At 41.6% G+C, this 18,372-nt stretch overlaps 1 protein-coding gene across 2 annotated transcripts in view; it reads left to right on the forward strand.

Moving 5' to 3' along the window:
- The first annotated feature begins 11,579 nt into the window (after window positions 1-11,579).
- Window positions 11,580-18,372, forward strand: part of LOC144215713 (protein patched homolog 1-like) — a 40,926-nt gene continuing 34,133 nt past the window's right edge. For both annotated transcript variants that reach the window (XR_013330483.1, XM_077744809.1), the window contains exons 1-2: window positions 11,580-12,211; window positions 13,908-14,100. Coding sequence is in view for 1 of the 2 variants with exons in the window: in XM_077744809.1 (XP_077600935.1) it covers window positions 12,011-12,211; window positions 13,908-14,100 (394 nt within the window). In the remaining variant the exon portion in view is untranslated. The remainder of the gene's footprint in view (window positions 12,212-13,907; window positions 14,101-18,372) is intronic.

The raw sequence follows: 18,372 nt of genomic DNA on the forward strand, positions 1-18,372 counted from the left end.
ATTATATCCTTTTTAACCCCCTGACTCACAATCAGGGGGTAGTGGTGGGAGGAACACAAAGTGGTGCCTGTCGTGGCTCATTGCTGTCGTTGTGTTAAATGGGGTGCTTGTGTGTGTGGTACACACAGATTATTACAATAAACATTATTTGTTATTGCTTAGAGTTGTTGCACATTGTATTAAATCTATACAGTTCAGCTGAACAATTGCAGTTAAAGACCAATGTTACTGAGCCAGTGGCTGCAACCTTTGAAGGGAGGGAGTTGAGTCTCAGCCACTGCTTGAATTCTGATCGATGTCATGGTGGTCTCCTTTGCTGTGTTTATGCAAGTAGTTATATCATATTAATGCTCTGAGTGATTGGTTCATTGTTACCTGACATGCACTTTTTTAAATGAAATGACATAATAAATAAACCAAGTTATGACACGTTGACCTCAGTTTGACAATCGCTTCCCTACACAAATATCTTGACAATATGCAGATGGATGTTTTTTTTTAACGATTTGTATGTTTGATGCTCTTCATATGTGTCCATGTGTGTGCAGATGTGTATTTTTACAGGGTGATATCCAGCGGGGAGGTGCCCTACTGAGCAATAGGTCATGCATCCATGCGTGTAGCACACACACATATCTACCATATGGAGCCCAAGAGCAAATGGGTGGGGGTCCCGGCACGTCAAAGGGTTTTGCTCAGAGAGCCGGGCTAACCCACGATTATTTAGCACACATATATCTTTACGTCGGACAACTCTCCTAGACGTACTGACCATGAAGCATATAGTTTTTTTTAAAAAACATGTTTAATTCTGAATATTTTTATTGTCCAGGTGATGAGTGGTAAACTGAGTAACGATATTGTGACATCCCAATTAACATAGTCAGGATTCCCATTTTGTTTTCTCAAGATTTATTCCAATCACAACCCAACAATTAATTGTAAAATCCAAGCACAATCTCCGTCATGCTTCTGTACAGAGTGATGTCTTCAATACCAACATAAAATAACAGTGCTCACAAAACAGACAGACAGATACAGCTTGCTCTCTCGGTCAAAAAGGTTCCCACCCACAGCTATAGGTCCTTAGCTTCCATCATCCCAGACCAACTACATTCTCATCCTTTGTCTTTCTTTTTCACATTTGCCCTCCTTCCTTACTTCTCTCTCTCTCCTTAACATTGCATGTGTGTGGTCCAAGACACTGTAAGTGGAATACTCACACAGAGCGCCACCCAGCGCGATACTCGGGCCTCCTTATCAGGGCATATCAGAAATCAAGTTACACCAAATGGTTTAAATATTGTTTTCTTATTGCTCCTCCAAAAAAATTTCATGAAGGAATCCATCCATTGAATTACGACTCTACTTTAAAATAAAAGTGGTCCATGGGCAGGATAATTTACGTTATATCTATTGAGTTTCAACTACTAGACCTTCCTGTTGGATTTTTCTTTTGATTGACCTATCCTGTATATATCTTAAATTAGTCTAGCTTTAGCAGAGGAACCAATCTCAAAGTCATTTGAGCATATCACCCTCAACTAATCTTGCCTTTGGTTGACATTCAGAATATCAAGTGAGATAACAATATTGCACAGGTCACAACACACATCTCAATTTCTTTTCTTTAGGGCTTTAATAGATCAAAGTTTTAAGGCAGTGGCACAGCAATCCCGTGATACTACTTTGCAACTTCCCTAATGAGTTTGTTGTGTTGTCCTTCTGCCTGCTGCTTCACCAATACAAAGACAGATCTGAGCATTGCAAACAATTCACACACTCCGTGACCATCGGTGAGATTAAACTCAGTCAGACTCTGGGAAGAATGGAGGCGTTGAAAAAATAAAACCTCTAAAAATCCCATCGTCTGACTTGGGTGGTCTTCAAGGCACAAATATCATTGTAAATGACCATTCTCTCCTTTTTCTCTCTCTCAGTTCACATCAACAAGTACAAACAAACATGACGCCGAATGAAGATACAAAGACGCAACAGAGGACAGATGGACGGCAGGGTAAGAGAGGGCAAATATGGGAAAAGAGAGAGTAAATGAGAGGCAGGGAATATGTAGCAAAAGATCTTCACACCGCTCCGTGTGTGGTCTGAAAGACCTCCGAATAAGCATGCCCTTCCCTGGCCGCATGCAGAAAGTCTGCACAATGAAACAAGGGAATGTTTGCCTTGCTCTAACATGGGAGAAGGATCAGGTCTTTCCATTATGTGGAGTATGCAGGTCAATAGTTGCGTGTTTGGCCTCAAGATGAAGAAATTGACATGTTTTTGTCAACAAGGCCACCAAAGAGGCTGCACTATAAATTGTTGTCATTGTAACTTTTCAACAATTGAAAAAAAATACTAACAGACATTTAACAGGCCTCAAAAGTTATATTTCCTTTCATATTTGTCCTGGCAATGAATACATGTTCAAAAGATGATTGAAATATGATTGATACCTTATACATAATCTAAACAAGATAGAGGCCATTGGATAGCATTCATCAAACGCATCATAACCCTGTGATTGCACACAATTAACATCAACGGTTGGAAAGAGGCCAAAGAGTCTAAAAAATATTTCACAGAGCTGTTTTATATGGTATCAGTGAAGCAGAATTCACTTCCAAATTAGCAGAAAAACAGCCAGAATAAAGAGTGTAATTGGATTCTGTCACTCTACCAGTTTTGGCGGGTCAGGTTTTTACTACCTTTGACCGACAGGGACTCATGCCAGGACACTTGGCAACTTTGTGTGTATGAAAAAAATGACCTGCTTGAGTTTTTGACATAAAATAGTGGTAGTAAATAAAGAACAACATTACTTAATTACAGTACTTGAACAACTTTAATGGTTAAATGCAGTTTACTTTTGTCCTTGTCTTTCAGATTTTTTAAATTTTAGTTTGACTCCTTATAATACACTTTTATCCAATGGCTAATAATGGCAATAATTGACTTTATCCATTTTAATATCCTGTTTTTTGGTGATTTTTTTCAGAGTGAGAAAAAATTAATTTGTATTTAGTCCATTTCTTTGGTAAATGTTGACTTGAGATATGAGTAAATCGACATACAAGCTCAGTCCCTTAATGCATTAAGCTCATATCTCAAGGTACCACTGTACTATACATTTACCTCAGTACAAAGTGTGAGGATTTTTTTCCATGTCAGCATGGCAACATCTGTCACCAAAACACTCATGTATTTGCAGTGTTGATGGAGACATGGGTTTCCCCTCCCACTTTAGGATTACGTCATTCAGTTGAGGTCATCCACAGCAGTACATATGGACTTTTTTGGCAGGATGTCCTGTCTGACAGTTTGAAATAATCCGCTTCATTAGTCACTCTACCGTGAAATACTTAAATTCACATATAAAACAGGCAAACCACTCCACCTCAGTACAGTTGCATAAATACAAGCCCACTTCAATATGCATGAGCATGCCCAGGTATAGAAGTCTGTGGCTTTTGTTTGGATTTTTTTTTTTTACTAAAAACGCATGTGCCCTGTGATTGGCACAGTGATCAACCCAGGTTGCTTCCTGCCAAAAATTACTAACCATTTGCATAAAAATCTCAGGCTTCTATCAATTATAAGGTATAGCTTTTATTCATAGAAAATACTCAGGCTCAGATATCAACATAATAATTCTGATGAATTTACTGCCAATGCATTGTACGATTTCCCAGTACATGTACTAGACTATTATTTAGCCCATCTTGCCTTAACCACACATTATATAACATACAATATAAAAGAGGTTTGAAGAGCTCACACTGTGCACCAGAATGTACCCTACTCCACTAATTGTTGTGTTTTTCAAGAAAAGGGAAAGTTCGTCAGTTTAACAAGTTGCCTGCAGAGCTTTCCCACATCTCGCACTGATTTAAGTTGCAATATGTTGCCTACCCAACCAGATATGCTACAATTTCCAGGAATCTTTATGATACTCCTTCAGTAAATAATATATGATAGCCAAGTTTGTTCATGCAAATCAAGGCTTCTGCAGTAAATATATGAAAACGATGCTTTCCCCTGGTTTGCATGCCACCTCAATGGTTTTAATTCACAATGTATATATAAGTGTTACTTTTTCTTGCCCTGCAAAATGATTGCTTTTGCATTGTTTGATTGACGTTTGCTTCATTTACAAAATGACTGGTCTATTACATGCAAAATACAGTTAAATATTAACAGATATAAATCCCTCATGGGTTTATAATGTGTTTTAAAAGCTCTCAAGTTCATACTTCCTTCAAGTAATAATTTAGAAAATTAAGGGCTGCGGCAGCCTATCCCAGCTATTTATGGGCAGCAAGGAGAATAAGCATGAACTCATTCAAGGGTTAAAATCTCCATGTGCATGGCGAAAAACGCTAAACATCCTGCCTGCTTCGTTTTCCTTTTTTTTTTAAAACATGTTAACTAACAAACAAGCAGAGGGAAACAAAGGGTGGGTGGCTCATACCAAACGGAGCCAGATGTTTGTTTCTCTTGAGATGTTGATTGTGTTAGTCTTGTTAACAAACGCACATCAGAGAAAACTTAACATTTTCCCCCTACCTCTTATTTTTCCACACTCTTTTGCCACCTCAAATGTATACACATTCTTTTGTTCAGAAAAACAAACTGTCAGGGATAAGTATATAGAAATGCATGTGTTTCTTTAGTCTAAAGTCGCCAATCTAGCCAAATGAAAGCATTGCTCAACTCATTTGCTGCCAGTGACAGCAAAAGACGCCATGTTCGTTTGAACTGGGACTTCTGATAATGATCATTACGTGTGTATGCAAACTCAACTAAGGAAAGTTGTTTGAACTAGGACCCTCAGAAATGCTAATCACTGTTATTGTCCACCCACTTCTATTACAGTGGTCTATATTTTAATTGCACTTTTTTTTTTGCTGAAGTCCAAATATTGTGTTAATCCACTGGCTGTCCTCCAACATCATCATCTTCAGGCCTCCCACCGCGAGCCCCAGTTTCAGGTCAAACAATGTGGCCCCTTTGCGTCCCTTGCGGTCCCCCGGGCAGGAAATGACCTCACGCGCAGGGAATGAACCCCACGCCGATGCACAACAACCCCTTTCACCCCGGGTCGGAGGTCGGGGGAGTCAGAAGGGAGTCACAATATGTGCGTTCGGATCGTAGTCTTCAAGTCTCTGATCAATTGTCAACGGCAGACAGTTGTGAGTGGCCTGTGTGTTTGCGTGAGGGAATATGTGGTATGTCAGGCATGTATAGTTGCTTTTGAAGTGTGTAAGTAGTATACTGCGTGCATGTGTATGTGTGTGCTAACCGTGGGCAGGTGGTGGCAGGGGTGGAAGCAGTAAATAAAAATCAAAAATACAAATCTTCTTTTGCCAACGTCTACCATCATAACCAGCATTAAATGAACACCCGGGACTATTTTCGTAGCTGGCGGTAGTAGAAAAACATATCCTTATTTTTCTGCTGGCCTCGCTGCAGCTCTTAAGGAATTTGGCAGACTGATCTGCGCCAAGATGGACATTTTCGTAAAATACTACTGAAAGCATCAAATTCAGCACTCCCAATGTCAATGGGCCCACCGCATCCCAGTGCATGAGATATTGAATAGTTTTCCGGAATGCTTATCCTCACATATGTGCACATCCTAGCCAACTGTGGGCCTTAGGCATGGGACAAACTCTGAATTGGTTTCCAGGCGAACAACCATGCACAGACAATGTCCATGATGGGCTGGACCCCACGTATTTTGATGACCAATAATGATTGATAAAGATGATACCAAAAAAAAGTAAATGAAGCTTGGCTTTCAATAGCGATTATACAGTAATCAAATACGCTTCTTCTCAGCTGAAAACCTCTAATAAAGCTCCCGTGTAATAAAGCCCTGCAAAGAAGAGTGCAATTGAAAAGGGAATGTGATTTCTGGCTCCAGTGAGGCACATCATTTGGCTATATTTTAGTCTCATGCTCTTTGTTCACTTCATTTATTTTGGTCAAGCTTTTATGGTTTTAATTGGGTCACCCTAGAAAGCGGCCAATGTTGCCTTGAAACTGCTCCTCAGTTTAAGCATCGGAACAATGGAAGTGCCATTTAATAGCCAGACAATAGCTTGTATGAATACCAATTTCCCAGTGGGTTGTTTGCTACGTCAGGCATTAAAAGGGAAATAGCATCCCCTGCACTTTTGTATGCCGTTTTTTGTTTGCGCCTACTGTTTTTGTTGTTGTTGTACAGTGGTGATATATCCCTCTTGTATATGACGTGCCGGTCGTATTCTTGTTGATATCGATTTTATAATATAGTGGGTGAAATCTGATTTAAGAAATCAGTATTGGGCCGTTCACATTGTGTGAAAAATCCATTACGTTTCACATGAAGGCATAGAAATCAGAATTGCTCTGCAGCGTAAATGTAGCCTTACTGTTACAAATACCTACCAGCTTAGTGTCAATGAGTTACCACAGACCTTTACTATCCCCAAACCGTTCACAAAAAGTGGAAGAAAGGAAGGCTAGTGCCTTGCTCATGGAGAATGTCAACTAGATTTCTTGCTTAATTATCATTCTAAGTATATGCATCTTTACCATCCATGTATCAAAGGTTTTCTTTCATACCATTTATTTGGGACTTAATGATGCAGTAGTCTTAATGCATACCATGTTCTCTTTTTCACACAGGACGCTGCAACTTTATGGCCTGGACATTCCGCAAGGAAAAGTAAGAGTTACCGCTGCGGTTTTTCTGAGGAGGTCCTAGGTTTGTAAACAGGTCTGGACAGCTTACGAGCTTCTCACCCACCTTTAAATGTGTCACTTTTTCCATGTGGGGCCTCCCACGGAGTTGACAAAGCCTTTAAAGGTGAGGTGCAATCAAGAGCACGTATATTTATCTGTCTTCTCCTATTTTGGGTTGCCTTTTATTTTTTTCTCCACGTGGAGCTGTAGCACTGATATGAAATTAGACTTGCTTATTTGTGGAGGCCGTGTTTGTGTATACGTCCAATCCGGCGCACGTTTCCTGTTAATGTTGGAGGGTTGTGCCGCCTTGCAAAAATTATAGCTTCTTGGAGCTCTCAGTTTGTGCAAGAACAGGCCACAGCCTTGTCTAAATATCAGCCACGTCCAACATTGTCTACCCCCAAAAAGTTAAGGTAAATATTGGCCCATGTGGAGCATTGCGATGCCTTGCAAACTCACCAGGCCCTCTGAATAACCTTCAGTAGTCACCAAAAATGGAACCTCTGCTGGGAAAAGTCATACTACGCTCATTTAAAAAGCATTCCTCACTTCACATTATTTCAGGCAGCATCAAAGTCTGTTGCCTGTTTGCAATTTATTATTGCTGGCAACACAATGACCTTTTGGTTTCCATGTCAAACTGTTATTAGTATTTTCTGCCATCAGTCATGTATCTATTTATCAAACTTACCATGTTTATGTCATAGATAAGAGAGCATGTGTGAAGGATTTGGCAATTACTTACCAATTACTCATTGGAAATAATTCGACAAGTTTGAGTACAAAGTATTCCAAATAGTGTATATTTATTATATTCAACAGGAAAAAGAGTATATCTCGATCACAGTTAAGGTTCAGTTCAGAGTTCAATCCAGGATTGAATGGATCTTAGTATCGTTTTTTTTTTAAATGTTTTAGGAATCCTCTTCATTGACTACATTGTATACCCTTTTGCTGATAGGAAGGGTTAATAATGCAAGCATACACCAGATAAATATTGGGCTGATTGATTTACCTGCAGAAAACAATCCTCGGCTCATTTCTTGCAAAGCATTTCCATGTTGGATTCCTCCACTGATTGTGAGCACAAAGCCAGAAATTAGGAAAGGTAAACACTGGTCGGGCGGGCGCTGCTGCTAGCTGTCAAACATCTCTGCATATGATTGAAGACAACCTTGAGTTGGAATATAAACATACCCGCAGGCACTACATTTGCAATGTTGCTCACACAAGGGAGCCATGAGGCGAGATGTAGGGGAGTTCTACGACATGGACAGATCTCAGGCTTATTTAGTAAATATATCTAATATCTAGCAAAAAGTAATGGGAAGTTTAATATAATTTGTTTAAATGAGACAACCCTAGAACAGTTAACTTAACCATAATTACAGGACCCAGGAAGTCTTCTACCTGCCACTTGCTTATCCCCACCTTTTATTGAGAGACCAAGAGGTGAAAGGCAAGTGGCAGGAGATGGCAAAGGTGGGGGCAAGAAGGTAAATTAACATAGAATACATAAAGCCTTCAGAGAAAGGGGGAGAAAGAGAGAGGGTGGAGAGAGAGAGAGAGAGAGAGAGAGAGAGAGAGAGAGAGAGAGAGAGAAAGAGGGAGAGAGAGACTAATGAGCCATAATTGTTCTTATTTTATGACTCTTTTATGGATATGTGCTGTAAAAAAGTGGAAATGATAGACAATAGTTTGCACAATCACTCCAACAAAGAATTATTTGAAATGGCACCAGTAGAGGGCTTCAAAAGAGTATGCGCTAAGGCATGCACAGCTTCCTCCAAAAGTATTGGAAGACCAAGTTCAATTCCATTGTGTTCTAGCGATGGTGCAATATATGACGAGCTTGTCTCTATTTATTCAGCAATTTACTTATTATTATATTATTATAATGTGGGCCTATTTAGTAAAACAAAAATGTAATATTGTATTGCATGAAAAGTAACAAGTTGATGCTTCTTTCTAGCAGACTAGAGCAGGAGTACAAAAACCCTGGTGGTTTACAACCTGATTGAGTAAATAGTGTGTGTGTGTGTGTGTGTGTGTGTGTGTGTGTGTGTGTGTGTGTGTGTGTGTGTGTGTCTGTGTGTTGAAGAGGGGGTTATTCGATGTGTGTGGGTGGTGTGAACAGGCTTCAGTTTTAATTTTCTGCATTGTCCTAGTGCCTAACGCATCTATATTTGATATAACATCATTGTTTTTGGATGCCCAACAGTGCATGAGACAACAATTATGTTAATGCTCATAATACAGTGTGTACCAAATGTTTTTTTATGGGTCATAAAAAAAGGAAGGGGCTGGAGCTGCATTTGGGCGCCACTGATGTAAAGTAAGCTCACTCACTTCACTCTCGCATGGTTGTCTGCATTAGTAAGGCAGTTACAATGTGCTTTTTCCACATTATTAGCGATTACATCTAATCTGGTTACACTTCTCTTGCTACTGTCAACACACAAACAAAGCAGAGCTTCATGAGGAGGTTAACACGCAACCAGATTTGCTTGACAAAATCTAAAATAGCCTAGAAAAACTGTGGGCTGATTAGATTCCACTGTGATGTCAACACTGTGTGGCACAAATACCACAGTTTAACCACGTAGCGTTGAGTCATTGCTATTGCCGAATTTAATTGTGCAATTTAAGCCATAAAAGAATCAATACAACACAATTGTGAGACATTGCACGGCTCAAATTTCATACCACGAACTGTCATCATGACCAGTTCAAACACAGTGGTAAGAAAAAAGGATCCTAATCTTGCGTCTCTATATGGATTTTTCTATGTTCAGGCCTCCAGGTCCATGTGTAGTCTGCCTTTCACCCAAAGTCAGCTGAGATACTCTCCAACCCACCCGTCACTAAAAAGCACAATTTGAGCTGAAATCTAATTTAAAGTCAACTTAAATTTCCGATCACAGTCCAAAATCATTTCATTTAGTCCAAACCAAAAAGAAGAACAAAGTGAGTCAGAACTTAAGATCTCCCCTGGGTGACATAACATTATTGTTTCACTCTCCAGCTTCCCTGTCTATGGATGCAAAATATTTTGCGGCATAATTCCCTATGTTAATATGTAGACTTATTGCAAATTGTTATCGCCATTCCAGGTGGGCTAGTAAACCTGCCTTCTGGTTGTACTTTCTGATGCAACTATATGGAAAAAAACTTGGAATGGAGTATAATCAAAATATTGGCCCACATCCACTGTCAACTATAATCCACCTGCAAATCATAACTAGTTGCTTGTGTTAATCAACATCTTTCCACTCTTTCCCATGGCTGCGCTCCAGCCACTAGCCTCTAGGGCTATGAATGACCCTACTAGGGGTCGGCCAAGGTGATGAGTTGATGAACTCATTCTGGGACATGTGCCCAAAGGGCTCCAGCTTTGACTTTATCTACTACCTCATTAATAAATCCGTCTGGAGGAGGAAAGGATAAATATGAACAATGACAGATCCAAGAAATGGTGCATGTGCTTTGACTGTACTATAAAAATTTAGACCTTCACCTTTAGGTTTTGAGTTTGCATGTTCTCCCCGGACCTGCGTGGGTTTCCACCACCTACTCTGGTTGTCTCCCACATTCCAAAAAAAAAAAGGCACGGTAGGCTGATTGGACACTTTAAATTGCTCTTATGTATGGGTGTGAGAGTGTATGGTTGTCTTTCTCCTTTTGGCCTGCAATCGGCTGGCCACCGATTCAGGGTCTCCCCCGCCTCTAGTCCGGAGTCAGCTGGGATAGGCTCCAGCACCCCCGCAAATATGACTTAAATTATTCATATGAGGGTTTTAGGGAGAATGATGTCATTTACTCATTTTTTCACTAACCATAGGGGTAATGGATTGAACCCTCCCCTGAATAGGGGGTCTATTGTAATCTCACGTGTATTCTATTAGTTCACACACATGCTTGCAATATAATCTTCAAGCACATTTTACAGGCATATTTTTACAGCTGCCACACTATGCCATTTATTTTATTTCTTAATGTAGGAGACCTTTCCCCACATTGCATGTTTCTCACCGTGCATGCATGGGTTTTCTCTGAGTACTCTTATTTCCTACTGCATGCAAAAGACATCCATGGTAGACAGATTGATCACTCCAAATTGCCATTTCATACGAAAACAGTATATACTTATATTTGATAATTTATCACATTTGGACATCACATTTAGTCACTTCCACTTCAGTATGTAGTACAGGGGTGGGCAACCTATTCCACAAAGGGCTGCAGTGAGGGCAGGTTTTTATTCCAACCCATAAAGAGGCCACCTTTTCACCAATAAGGTATCCTGCAAGTACAATAAGGGGATTGCAGTCAGGTGCTTCTTGTTTTCTGCAGACATTTCAATGGTTGAAGTGCCTTTGCTGGATCGGTTGCAACAAAAACCTGCACCCACAGCGGCCCCCGAGGACCGGTTTGCCCACCCCTGATGTAGGATCAATGTAAAAGTTGGGTCTCCATTTAGTAAATGTAAAAAAGATTTACTTTTTAAAAAGTCAATATAGTGTTCTCATTGGGGTGGCGTGTGTTTCATTGAAACAACTCCCACCATGCAATACCTTACATGCAACAAGCGGATTTAGCTTTAGGGGGGTGAAGGTCCCCATCCCAGCTTGTGTGGTCCCCCCTTCTCTCGCGCCCCTGATTTACTTTAGCGAGCTGTTGCTAAGCAGCTAATAATAGTCGTGTTTGCTGAGTAATTTTTGCCCTTCTGGAACCAATCAGAAGCAAGAAAACTTGCGGTGTGACAGCGACTAGAGCCGGGACACGCCCCCTTCTCTCTCGCTCTCGATCTCGCTCTCGATCTCACTCTCTCTCTGTCTCTCTCTTTTGGGCCCCCGCACCATCCTCCTCCTCCCTGGATTTCCACTCCTCCTCCTCGAGCTCTTTTTCTGCTCTTCTATTCAAAGTCAAAGTTGGCCGTGACGCGCGGCCCAGGGGAAGAAGAGCAGCAGCACACATCTCCGCACAATGCAGACAGAAGCGTCCAGCGAGATTGCGTGCGTCTCTTTCTGAGAGACACTCTTGTTGTTTCCCTCTGCGTTTCAGTTCGCCCGTCTTGCCGTTGTCCTTGTGCTTTGACGGGCTCCGAAAACGCGGTGCCAAAGGCGGCGGAGGACCTCACCGGATCACGCGATGTGGGGATGGACGACGCGCACTACTTTGACTCGCCTTCTCCAAGCGGACTATGAGGTCCATCGTCCGAGTGAAACTTTGTCGGATCGCAAGTGGGAATCGCTGAGCCTCGCGCAGTCTCCGCAACATGGCCTCGGCTGCTAGTGCGCCCCCCGATCCGGAGATAGGAGAGTCCGGCCGGCCGAGGCTAACGCGGAGGGTCCGGAGCGAGTCCCGCCGCGAACCGCCGCGACCGCCACCGCCTCCTCCTCCACCACCGCCGGATTTGGACTACCTACAGCGGCCAAGCTATTGCGACGCAGGCTTCGCTTTGGAGCAGATCTCCCAGGTACGTCTACGGCTGCCCCTAAACATCCACGTCTGCCGGCCTGGTGCGTCCACTCGTTGCAATCGCACACCCACGAGCTGATCGGGATTCCCTCCTCTTGTTTTCCGAACACTTAACGGTCTGTCGTCATATCACGAGCTTGCATGTTGTGCACCAGCGTGGAAGTCCATGTGGCTCACCCCCCAGCAGCAATAGCTGGACTGCATGCAAAGTAGTCTTCTCTGCATTGCATCCCTCTTTCATTACACAACCCTTGTGATCTTTATTCGGAAGTAGGATGTTATTGGTTTAAGTTATCAAAAGTCAACTCCTCCATTTTCATCATGTGGACCTGACAGCTTTTCCCTTTCAAACCGGAGGTCCAGCTGCAAGCGTTCTTTTCTCTCTCACTCCTACTTACTGTCACTCGTCGTTTTTGTTACTCTTTGGAACCCTGCCTGTGGTGTTTTGGCAGTATGAGTGTGTTACCTGTGGAGTGTCACGAGTGCTTTAACCCTTGATAAGAGAGTATTTTTTTGGAAAAAACAAAACAAAACAAAAAAACATACACAAAACATACACAAAACATACACAAAACATACACAAAACATACACAAAACATTTAAAATAAACCCACCCATTCATAAGGACTGATGTCTAATTCCTCTCACTGTGATGCTCATCTTTTTAGTGTCAGTGACAGTGCCATCCATCCATCCCATCTATTTTGACTGGAAGTTATAATCTGTTTAAATCCAGCGTTATCTAGCGCTGTCAATGGTAGTTAATGATTGCCTTTCATTGGATTAATGAATGAGAAGTACACTTTAGGACACATCTACTTCACTGAGTCCACAAAATACCGAAAGCAGTACATACACTTTTTCGATGTTACAAATAGCACTCAACTACTTAAAGAATATGATTTCAATATGACAGTACACTGCAAGAAAAACTCCAAGTTTCCAAAGTGAATACTGTATACCATTTCATCTCATCTTAGATGAGATGGGGAGATGAGATGGCACTCTAAAAGAGTTGTTGCATTCAATTGTTTACTGTAAACATCACTTTAATTATGCATTAGTGTATGCCTAGGGTCTACAAACTATTCCATGGAGGGCCACATTGGTTGCAGGATTTTTCATTCATTGATTTCAGTCAGGTGCTGCTTGATTTAGCAGAAACCTGATTGATTAAAATCATTGTGGTGGATCAGATTGAACAAAAAATCAGCACCCACTGCAGCCGTTACGGACTGGTTTAGAGACCACTGGTGTAAGTTTTAACTACAAAATGTAGAAAGCAATCTTGGGAACAGAATTCAAATGAAACTTTGCCTGTAAGTTAGGGGGTGCTGAAGCTGCACTGGCCGCTAGGCACCATATTTTAGGGAATGTTGGGTGGAGAGTGGTGTATAAAACAAACGTAAGATGATGTACAGAACACTGGGTGTTCACATGGACCCGTGCATTAGGAAGGGGGGCCCGTCTAGGGAAAAACTCAACCCCCGGCCCCATTCGACTATTAGGAGAAGGGGCCCGTTGACAATCATTGCACCTGGGTCCTGCACAAATTTGTTCCGCCACTGCTTGGACCCCTTGTAGATAGTTACTACAAGTCGAAATTTGTGCATGACTCACCTGTGCACTTAAACAATGTATCTCAGTTTTGTTGGACCACATTGCTTAATCTTTGGTATTCTTTTTTTTTCCAGGGCAAGGCGACTGGGAGGAAAGCACCTCTATGGCTGAGAGCAAAGTTCCAGAGACTTTTGTTTAGGCTCGGCTGTTACATACAAAAGAACTGTGGAAAGTTTTTGGTGGTCGGCCTCATGATTTTCGGAGCATTTGCGGTGGGCTTACGGGCAGCTAATTTGGAGACAGACGTGGAGAAGCTTTGGGTGGAAGGTAAGAAACGCTTCGTCCTTTCTTTTTCATTATGAATTGATAGAAGATAGCAAAAATTCATTTTTCTGGGTGGGCGTCTTTATTAGTTGACAAACTCAACAATTGTATAAAGAGAATGATCAGAATGTCCCACTGCTTCTGCACATGTGCAAAAGTTATAATTAAGTTCATGAGAAGCTTTTAGAGTAGTTTTTTTCTTCCTTTTTTGCCAAAGACGCCATTTTGTGTGAGCGTGTGTGTGTCGCTGAGTATGTGTGCCTGCCCCCAGCAGTTGAATGCTCACGGACTGTGTGTGTGGTCCCGTTTTGGACAGCTCTCAACTTTCCAAAAAGATTTGCCTCCGGCTGCAGGGGGAGAGGGCGGGGTTGTGGGGGGTGGATAAGTGAGAGAGCGAGAAAGAGAGAAGCTGCATGAGTGCGGACAGGAACTCATGTTTGTGAGGCAGATCATAAAGCTCTCGCTTGTTGTTGCTCAAAGAGAAAATAAACACAATGAACGATTTAGCCGGGGAAAAAAGAGAAATGTTGTGCATGGGTGGTGTTGTTGGATAGGACGTAGTGGAGGAAGGGGGTCGGCGGCTGTGCTTTTTTTCTTTCTTTCCTTTGTTGTACATTCCAGCGCAATCGTCCAGCCCATTCATGAATGGGAGAGATGATTTTTGTACTCCAAACACATTAAACAGCAAAGGATTTGCAATTAGAATGACCCAAAAATGCAAGTTTTTATATCTAGGCGGTGATTCTTCAGCATTGGAAATTCTGTTCAATTTTTTTTTTTGGGCAGCTAGGAACTACAAAACACCTCAGCAATACTGTGTTCCCTGTATTTTGCTTTTTTAAAGTATGTGTCAGTGTTTTTCCAGTACTTTTTAAAATACTTTTTTACTTTTTTTTTAAACCTCACCTCAAAGAAGGTAATCAAAGCTTATAGGAATGGTGCCCAGACAAAAAATACCCAATAACAATAGAGATACAAACAAAAAATATGTAGCAAACACCACAAGACACCATAATCCCAAAAAATATCTCTGAAATCTATTGCTCTTGCTCCCACTTAAGATATGACACACATTTAATGTTTGTCTTCATTTCTTTTTCAAATTCCAGAAATGAAATATAAAGTAGAGGGGTAGACTAGGAACCCTAGTAGAGGGTAGGTTTAGTAGGTTAGGTTTGTGTCTTCACCTGTATTTCTCTAAGACCATTTCCTTGTTGTGGACAGTTATCTTTTTTCCTTGATTACTCTAAATGTTTTCCCCCAAAAAAGAAGCCAAAATCATGATCATGACTAGTTTCAGTTTCTTGTCAGTTTTCTTTAGTAGTGGATGATCAGATACAGTAAACTTACTGCTAGATGTCTGTGTGATCAACTTTTACTGTCTGACTGACATGTATACAAACACACGCGCCCCCACAGACACACAAACGCATAAAGACCAGGCCTCGGTGGTTTCCTAGGTCCTGTACGTGAGGGGTTCCAGATGTCGGCATGGAGATGTGTTTGTTTAGATTAGACTATACAGCTGAGGGATAGATTAGTTCTGCCTGGACTGTGGAACGTTGTGCACTGGTGCGGTGGTGGTGGTGATGGAGGGTGTCCTGGCCAAGTCGTCCGAGAGGAAAGTGAGCAAGAATAAGCATATGGAGGGGCTGTTTATGTTTCATATGGAACTGCCCTCTGCAGGCGACCCGTGGTCGACCCCGCCTAGAAGCTGTGTGGGCTCGTGGATGCACATGCACACGCCTCAACCCACAGGGAAATCGTTTTTTGACAGGGTGTTTCAAATCCAGCAATGTCATGCACTGTTGTTGTTGCCTTGATTATTTTATACTAGGCTGGCAAGCTCGCCTGATTATCACCATTCCTGACAAGCCAGTCTGATCTTCTGAGAGAGAGAGTGGGGCGAACAAACACATTTCGTTCTGAAAGTACCAATCACAAAAGTACAGATGTAACGTAAACAAAATACAACTCACACTGTCACTTGTCAGTTTGTACTTTATAAATTAGATTGTTAGGCAGTCAAACCTGGTGAGCGCACCAGGGAACCGTAACTGCTGTTTGTGGTAAAAATCTACTAAAAGAGACACCATAATGTATTGTAATGTAAAGTAGTACTTCTTTTTGAAAAAACAACAAATGCCAAATTTCACTCGAAAGATTGGTAGCATTTGGTCTGCCTTTGACTTGGTCTGACATCAAGTCAGAGCTTATGTGCAAAGTTTAACGTTCTCTCCCACTTCAAATAAGCGTTTGTATTGTATAAGTGCTATTGAGTCCCCTATAGGAGCTTTTATACTGGATATAAAAAGACAGGAATGCCTTCCTAACCTCTCAGGTGTGTAAAAAAGGATTTGCTGCAGTTCCCTTTCATAATGCGTCACAAATTTCCACCTCTTATGATTGTGATTTCTCGGTCCAGATTGGACCCATGTGGAAATCCAACCGAAACCACAGCATACCAGACTGACTTGCCTTGTATCTTGTAAATGGCAAAAATGAAACTGGGTTGTCAGACTAATTTAATACTACAAAACACTTTATATTACATTTTGCCATCCGTCTAATCAATATTTCTGCCAATTAATTATATTTGAACCTCAGCAATGTAGCGTTCCTAATGCATGGCACAGTTTCATAATCGCTCTACATATCTGTATTTAATTTGATCTGTTAAATCAGATGGTCCTTAGTGTACAATTGGTTTAGACATATTGGACAAGTGAATGGTAAGCAATTAGGTGGTTTGTGCAATGGAATAGTGGATCAGCATAGACTGGATCAGAATTCAAAATTCATAGTGATTTTTTTGTTAAATAGACAAAAGTCAAAACTAAAATATTGCCTATGAGATGCAAATTTGCTGAGATTGGTGGGCAACCAGTTCATGGAGCACCCTTCCTTCTGCTTGCTGTTAGCGAGGATAGACTCCAGCACCCCCATGAAAGTATTAAGGCTCTGAGGTACAGAAGATGGATAAACAGGCTGATTTCTTTCCTAGAAATACATAGAACTGCACTATGGCTAGAAGTGATGTTCCATTGACCACGTCCATATTTCTACAGTACTCTGGCAGAAGCCTAATCCAGCTGTCACTGGTTGGGTTTCACCCCGGACTGGTTGCCACAATATTCATAGTGCCCTGTATTCATTCCCTAATGTTCTTAAATTTCCTCATCATTTATTGACTGGGTGTAGTTCTTAAGGTTGTGCTTTATTTTCAGATTATTTCTCTTGGTAGGTATGGGTCTACGCTCCGTGCGTGTTGACTGTCAAGTGGTGCAACCTTTTTTTCACCCGAGATGGTCTCCTCACTCACAGCAGTGTTTATAAGCACTCTGACACAGGAAGTTGTGTTTATTAGACAAAGTGACAGAGAGTGATGTGGATAGAGAGTTCTGCATATACAAAGAGGTGAATGTGCCAAACCTCAGGGCCAAATATTTTGCAGATTTTTTTTTTTTTTTAACAGTTCCACCCTTTCCTCCCCATTCCTCGCCAGTGTGGGAAATGCCATGTTTATGCCAACTGTGGCACTCACAGGAAGTCATTTGCTGGAGCAGGAAGTAGTAGTATTGTTGTTTGCCCTCGACCTCTAGATGACTTGTCTTTTTCCACATCTAGGGTTTTCACACTGCATATGTGGATATCCCGATTATCCCCTATTAAGCCGGATTCACCATGATGCATTGAGGAGTAGGAATAAGACCCCCTTTCTTTTTTTTTTTTTTAAAGAGCCCCACCCGGCTCCAAAATGGAAAATGGAGCCATCCTTCGGCATTCTGGGTCCAGGCAAACACAGGCCAAATTGTAAAGAAAATAGCGGCACCACCTGCGTCTAATTAAAACAGTATCGCATAAACATTGCCTTCCTGTAGAACGGGCCATCACGTGTTGGAGGACAGCCTGGGATGTGACTCGGCTTGGGCAACGCCGATGGGGTGGGGGATAAGAGTAAAGACGGAATACGGCAGATAGAAAGTTGCAAGTGGGTCTTTTGAAGCGGAAGCTTTCCAAATACAGTTTGGAGTTGGAAGTAAGGGTAAAGTCAAGCTGGTGTTACCATAGAGCTCTAAAGTGGGCATGCTTGGGATGTTCTGGAGCTCTTATTTGTAAATTCAGAGAAAAAGAGCAGGCATTGAACTGAATTTGTGAAAGGCTTTATTTAATGTAAAAAAAAAATGTAGTACGTGTTACCAAGTGTGAATGGTTTTTGACCTGGGGCAGTGACTTTCTGTGCTGGACAACAGCATGAGGCTTGGGATTGTTTTT

This window comes from Stigmatopora nigra, chromosome 22, assembly GCF_051989575.1.
Source record: "Stigmatopora nigra isolate UIUO_SnigA chromosome 22, RoL_Snig_1.1, whole genome shotgun sequence".
Classification (NCBI taxonomy): Eukaryota; Metazoa; Chordata; class Actinopteri; order Syngnathiformes; family Syngnathidae; genus Stigmatopora; species Stigmatopora nigra.